The sequence below is a fragment of the Haplochromis burtoni genome, unplaced genomic scaffold (genome assembly GCF_018398535.1).
Source record: "Haplochromis burtoni strain Fernald_Lab_line unplaced genomic scaffold, NCSU_Asbu1 Contig_1330, whole genome shotgun sequence".
Lineage (NCBI taxonomy): Eukaryota > Metazoa > Chordata > Actinopteri > Cichliformes > Cichlidae > Haplochromis > Haplochromis burtoni.
This window is the reverse complement of record NW_024583691.1, coordinates 1,436-8,701: the sequence shown is the minus strand read 5'-3', so window position 1 is coordinate 8,701 and position 7,266 is coordinate 1,436. Positions and strand designations below refer to the sequence as shown.

General features: G+C 41.1%; 1 protein-coding gene across 1 annotated transcript; it reads right to left on the bottom strand.

Annotated features, from left to right (window-relative positions):
* Positions 1-3,103: 3,103 nt before the first annotated feature.
* LOC121813247 lies at positions 3,104-6,189 on the bottom strand (the record flags this gene model as incomplete). Its single annotated transcript, XM_042216894.1, is given in 1 exon segment — positions 3,104-6,189. A coding segment is annotated over 1 exon segment (1,160 nt), but the record flags the coding sequence as incomplete, so codon positions are not given.
* Between the last annotated feature and the right edge of the window lie 1,077 nt (positions 6,190-7,266).

Genomic DNA, 7,266 nt, shown 5'->3' with positions numbered 1-7,266 from the left:
GCACACACTCTTCACTACACAAACACCTCCTACAACATCCACTCTGACTGCTGTGTTTGTGGAAACACTCCAACACACACCGCTTCACATATGAACATGTGTGTGAAACACTGATGACATTAAACATGATGGAGGATTTATTCACAAACACACAACAACATTTACACACACATTACCTCTGCAGGACAACACACGCCTGATTTAATGATTTTCATTTACTGCTGTTTCTGTACAAAGCAACACTTTGTTTCTATTCTGAGTTACTTTGTTTGTTGGATTTCAGTCGGTTTCTGCTTTAATTCATGTTAGAATCAAATGTTTTTCACTTCCTGTTTGCTGAAGTGGATTTTCAGCTGTTTCCAAACCAAAGGCTTGTTTTAAAGAGACAGTTTCACTGGGATTGAGGAACGACGTGTTTGCAGTTTCTAAAGAGTTCATGTTGCTAACATCTCAGCGCTCTGCAGCAGACGCAGGCTGGACTTTAAAATGAACGGGACCATCTGCAGACCAGGTCCAGCAGGGCTTCCACAGATCCTGTTAGAAAACGTGCTTTGCATTTGCTGCAGCCACAGAAGCTGATGAAGACTTCAAATATCTCCATCATCCCAAAGAAAAACTGGTTTGCAGGCTGAGCAGGAGGAGAAGGAAACTCCAAACTAGTCCAGTCATTCACAGTGTGCAGGAATATTGATGGTCCTACTGGGATCAGCACCAGTTTAAATGTTTCACATGTTTTATAGGATAAAGGAATTCCTCTGGGTCAGTGGAAGGGAAGGCTGCGGATGAAGATGCTTACAGCTCAGATACCAAACACATGGACTCAATCATTAGATTTAGATTATATTAGGTGAAACTTTATTTATCCCTCGGGTGGGTTCCTCCGGGAGATTCAGTTTCCACAGCAGCCACAGCAGAATGTGAGCGAGAGACATGTGTAGCAGATGTGAAATGGTCGACTGTGTTGTGACGACAAACACGGACTGGCTGGAAACTGGGTTTATTTCTATAAGACAAAGTGCAGCAGCAAAATCAGTGTCACACAGCGGCAGCAGGCTTCTCCTCACCCCAGTGTGGAGTCCGTACAGCTCTGGCTAGGAAACCCCACACCCGCAACGTGGCCGCAGGTGGCGTTACACTGATTAATGTCCCACTTCAACAATGACACACGGAACCTTAGTTCCACAAAAATTAAGTTCACACAATAAAAAAATATAACCTATGTACAATACAGTTTTGAGAATGTTCACAATTCGTACATTATATCTCAGCTACACATGTATAAATACATATAACAGGGATAAACATGTGAATCAGTCACAGAGAGCTTGGACCAGAGTCTAGATCTGCAGGAGCAGTTTGTAACTGGAATCCTTCAAATAAAAGACTAGCGTGACAACATCAAGCACTTCAGTCTGTTGCTTTATGGGAAATAGAAGACACAGCAATATACACACAGTTTCCAGAGCACATTCATTTGTGACTCACAATCCAAGGATAGACATAAAAACCCAGATATAAATCTGTCTCCGTCCGATTTAGTTAGGGGGGGGGGGGGGGGGGGGGGGGGGGGGGGGGGAAAAAAGGGGGGGGGGGGGGAGGGGGGGGGGGGATCCTGTCTGTGTCAGCAACAAGTTCACCCTGAAGGAACTTATCCAGGCTAACCGATATTTCTTCAGCTGCAGTTCTGATCAATACAGTTTCACTCATTTCTAATATCTCAGTATCATTCAAATTGATCCAGTTTATTGTTGAATATTATTGTTGTTTATTCCAAATAAACAGGGACCAAACCAGTCAGAAGTGAGGAATTAAAATCCAGACAAAATGTCCAGATTCATAAACATCCTGTAGGAATCTCACAGAAGGATCTGCACACTGACAAACAGGCCATGTTGGATTTACTTGATTCAATAGTGGACACTGGTTGCACACAAATGTTTTGCTTTGGCAGTGTTGGGGGAAAACTCTGTAAAAAACCCAGGAGAAATAAAGACACAATGAGACAAAGTTACTTTCTTTGCTAAACGTGTACACGGGTGAGCTGCTGAGAACAACTCACACCGTGAACAGAGGCTTGGCACTTTTTATAGAAAAGACAGTGAGAACAGGATAAGAAAATAATAAACAGATAAAATAAACAACTCCATATGTGGCGCTAGTCTCGTCAGCAGAGAGCTGTGAGAGAGCTGTGAGAGATAAAACAATCTAAAACAATATGTCCCAAAACAATATGTCTTTGCTGGGAAAGTCTAAAAGGATAATTCTAAACTAATCTAACCATAGACAAAGGGCAGAGAAAAGGCATCTTTGTACATTTAAAAGAAGGTAAAGAAACATAGAATCATTTTCCACTAACATTCCCTCCTGTTTTAACTTATTTTAAATGTATACAACAATTGTCTGTGAAGGTTATTTATTAAGTATCTTTAGCAATTTTTTAATGGTCAAAATGTCAACAAAGCAGAAATGTAAATCATGTGGCCTAAAGAATAAAACAATAAAAGAATAAAAGAATTAAGGAAGACACAGTAAAAGAAAATATAAAAGTAATAATGAAGAAAAATAATAAAAACTAAAACTACAAAAAATTAAAATAAAAGAATAAGAAAACCTTATGTTGTACCTGTATAAACTACTAATGTGTTAATCAGTGCATGATCACTTGACAAGTCATTTTTAATCACCACGTCATTTATTAGCAGCTATTACAAGTTCCTCTAACAGAATTGCAACGGGATGCTGTTCTTCTTGAGGCACGGCAACATAAGCAGTCATTGTAGTTGTTATCATCTTTGAAATCATTACTCTTAGACATGGCAACACACACAACACTAATATGAGCAGTGCTATCATGATGAAACCTAGAAGGACAAACGGTTTTGCTACAGCAGCCAGCCATGGACCGCCGAACAGCCAGTCCAGCCAGCCTTGTGCTGTAGCTGCTCCAGGTGTGTGGTCAGTGAGATATTGTTGCAGAACGGTCAAATTCTGCAAAGCTTCATAAATGTCTCCTCCAGCTTCGTATCCATCAGGGATAAAAGTGCAACATGTCTCCCCGATCAGCTTGCAAACTCCTCCTTGTGATGCTGTTAGCAGGTCCAGGGTCAGTCTGTTCTGCAGCACCATCGTTCTGATGGCCTTCTGTTCTCCTGCTAAGGCCGTTCCCAGGGTCTTAGTTAAGTTGATGTGTCGTAGCAGAGCATATCGGTTGATTTCCACGTGATCCCGCACCTCGGCAACTCCAATGCCGGGGATCAAGCTCTGTAAGAATTTCACTCCTCCTCCCCAGATGCGAAACTCTCCCGGCACTCCAGTGTCCACTGTAATGCCGAAAGAATTGGGTGAGGCGATGTCCACTTCACGTCTCTGTCGGCTGCTTGGGTGATGTGCAACACGTTGCATGAAGAAGACGTGATCTGATAATTGCACCAGGGCGCACAGACCCCCCCAACCTTCAGGGAGTGACAGATAAGCCTTATTGCCACATAGGAAGTACCAGTCAGCCAAAACTCTGGTTCCTCTACTGCTGGGTGCCGTCCGTGCACATCCTGTCTGGTACTGAGTCTTTGTTTGTAGTGGCATTCGGTAGCTGTAGTCGGGGCGACAGTTGAGGCTCATCAGCGTCGCGTTACTGGCACAGGTTTCGTTGATTGAACAGGCCATACACTTCCTCTCATTCCTCGGTGGGCAGAAAGTGTATATGTACTTACATAGGTGTGTAGGCAGCTCCCCCACTGCCCGCGATCCATTGTTCATCACACATACTGGCAGTTGTGATGCGTTCAGTTTGTTCAGTAGAATTACATCAGGCAGTGGGTCTGAGACTTGGGGCCAGGTCAGTAGGTAGGTCTGTCCGGAACAGTGCACATTCGTGAGTGACGATGACCTCCAGGTTGCTTTAGCTGGGATGCTGTAGTTGGCCTTGGACCAAAGAGTACCGTAGCCTGGATGTGTTGCCAGGCCCAACAGGCACCAACTGCGATCTTCAGGTATGCTGTACGGCCACAGGCCAGACGTCTGTGAGGATAGGGGCATATGGGTACATGCATAGCAGTCAGTTTTATTATTCAGGTGAGCTGTAGTGTTCATAAGCTGCCACCAGAAGTTAGTGGCGTAGCCATGGGGAAACTTGGTGTACTTTCCTTTGTCATACAGTGTCTGCCTTTTCTTCAGATAGCGTGACTTGTTGTCCCTCACGGAAGCAAAGATGAGGAGCCCGGCCAGGGTCAGGGCCGCTGCAGTTATTAGGAGCCACCACCTCATGACAACAGGACACACCCTCCTGTCGTGAGTAGACCCCCCGGCCAGAAAGGCTGTTCCCTCCACCGGGCGAGATCACAACAGTTGGGCGAGCCTGTGTCGACTGAGTTTAGATGGCTTCACTTACTCGCCTGCAGGGACTCTGATGGATCCAGGATGGTCGTTCCGCAATTTTGCAAGCGGTGGGCGTGGTGAGGAGAACCTGATGTGGTCCCTCCCACCTGGGTGCGCTCCAGTTTTTCCTTTGGAGCACCTTGATCAGAACCCAGTCACCGGGCTGTAATCTGCAAGACACTTGATAGACATCATTACATTCTTCGTTATTTACAATCATCTCTTTATTTTCCTACAACTTAGACATACATTTTGCTACTGAAATTGTATCTGCCTTTTTCACTGGGTAGATTTCTGGCCACTTTGAGAATACATCTATAACCACTAGGGCGTATTTTTACCCTTGGCATTCATTTAGCTCAATAAAGTCCATGTGGATTGTGTGAAAAGGGTGAGGTTTTTGACACGTCATGCACGTTCTGACAAATTGTTTTGCTGAAGTTTCAAAATTTACAGTGTAGAAATGAGAGTTGACAATACAGGTCAGTCCCCCCGTTGACAAATGCGTACAGCCATGAGTCACTAATGCCGCCATTTTGTGGAGGAATTTTGGCAACACTGGCTTGCCATAACACATCATTAAGTCGTTTGTCAGAACTGCTCCGTGTTTTAGCCATTTTGCCTGCTCTGCTGTGCTTGCTGCTTTTTGTTCATTTTGCAACACATCCAGTGGAATCTGATGTGTGTTTACTGCCATCAATGTGATGTTTGTCTTTTGTGCCGCCTGTTTTGCTGCTCTGTCAGCAAAGTTATTGCCTGTAGCAATGAAAGAGGCGTTGTAAGAGGTTGGCATGCTGAACTGGTTTTCCGGTTGGTGTAATCATTCCTCTGGTTTTCCAAATTTTTTGCAAAATGATGCACAGCAGAGAAAACATACTGGCTGTCTATATAAATGGTTATTTGTTTATCTTTGTGTATTTCACATGCGCAAATCACAGCTAACAGCTCAGCGCTCTGTGCAGAATATGAACAAGAAAGTGGTTTTGCTTCTATTATTCTACTATCTGTGGTCACTGCGTAACCTACACAATTTCGGCCTGTGCTGTAAGGTCAAGTGCTGTTCTCCTAGCTTCCACACTTGCTGATCATAAGGTGGATCTGGGCCTGGAGTTTGTTTAAATCTCAGAATGTTGTGATACTCGGTCGGTTTCTGGAAAGTGGATGTGGCGGGTGTCATTTAGCATGCACTCAGGTGTAATACCAGAAAAGAATGCCATGACTGCTATCTTAAGTTTTGTCAGAGCGTCTCTACCTAGCAAATTTACTGGACACAACGGGTCATATGCATTTAATAAAGCACCTGCGGCCACTTGCTGTATGTACTAGTTCTAAAGGGGCAGTTAATTGTTGTACAGTTGTGTGGCCTGCAGCTGACTTTACAACTAATTTGTCCTTTGAAAACTGTAAGTTCTTAAGTGGCTGCCTCAAAACTGTTTTGCATTATTTCTCTGTGGCCTACTCCTACAATCTCGTGTGAAGTGACCTTCCTCTCCACGGTTCTAGCAGGCGTTGTCTCTATGTTATCTGCTGTTTCTGCGTGGCTGTCTGCAGCCTTGGTGTTTGTGACTTTGCTCGCCTCTCTGTTCCTGATAGCCACCTGCGAATTAGTGTTTTAGTCTATTGTCAACACGTCAGCCTTATTTTTAAGTTACAGAATGCTGCTTCTTTTTTTGTCTTGGTTTGGGAGAATAGATGCAACACTACATTTTCACTTAAGGCATTTTTAGATAATTTCTAGTTTTTCAAACAAGTCATGGATCTCACACATTTCAAACTTTCAAGTTAGGGTTGTTTCCCATTTATACATATATATATTTAACTTTTTTTTTTTTTTTTTTTTTTTTTTTTTTTTTTTTTTTTTTTTTTTTTTTTTTTTTTTTTTTTTTTTTTTTTTTTTTTTTTTTTTTTTTTTTTTTTTTTTTTTTTTTTTTTTTTTTTTTTTTTTTTTTTTTTTTTTTTTTTTTTTTTTTTTTTTTTTTTTTTTTTTTTTTTTTTTTTTTTTTTTTTTTTTTTTTTTTTTTTTTTTTTTTTTTTTTTTTTTTTTTTTTTTTTTTTTTTTTTTTTTTTTTTTTTTTTTTTTTTTTTTTTTTTTTTTTTTTTTTTTTTTTTTTTTTTTTTTTTTTTTTTTTTTTTTTTTTTTTTTTTTTTTTTTTTTTTTTTTTTTTTTTTTTTTTTTTTTTTTTTTTTTTTTTTTTTTTTTTTTTTTTTTTTTTTTTTTTTTTTTTCTTTTGTTTCCCATTTATACATATATATATTTAACTTTGCATTGCTCACAGCTCATAGCTCACAGCTCTAAACCTAGGCATTTTCCAATCATATGCCTAATCACTGTGTCACTGTGATTCTCAAGTATTGTCACAAGTTCGTTTAAATTTGTTTCCAAAACCAACAAAATAATCAAACAAAAACAAAAACATAAACGTGTCAGGACACAAAAGAAAAAAGAAAAAATGCTGCCACCCGAACAAGGCAGAAGTCTGCATATGTTGGCTTTTAATAGCATGCAGCTTGTAACATGGTAGACTAATGTGCCTGTGTTAATTCAGCTCCATATTATTGTGTCAAGTTGCACTGGGTTGGGAGTGGTTTTGTGTGTGTCACATTTTTGGTGAGCCAATGGCTGGAATGGGGTTGGACTAATTAGAGGCAGGTGTACTTGATTGCACTGATACACTGGTCTACTTATAGCCCACACTACAAACACTGCTGTGTCGTTTTGTCTCTCTGTGCAGGTATGTAATGTGATGCTCAGCGCTCTGCAGCAGACGCAGGCTGGACTTTAAAATGAACGGGACCATCTGCAGACCAGGTCCAGCAGGGCTTCCACAGATCCTGTTAGAAAACGTGCTTTGCATTTGCTGCAGCCACAGAAGCTGATGAAGACTTCAAATA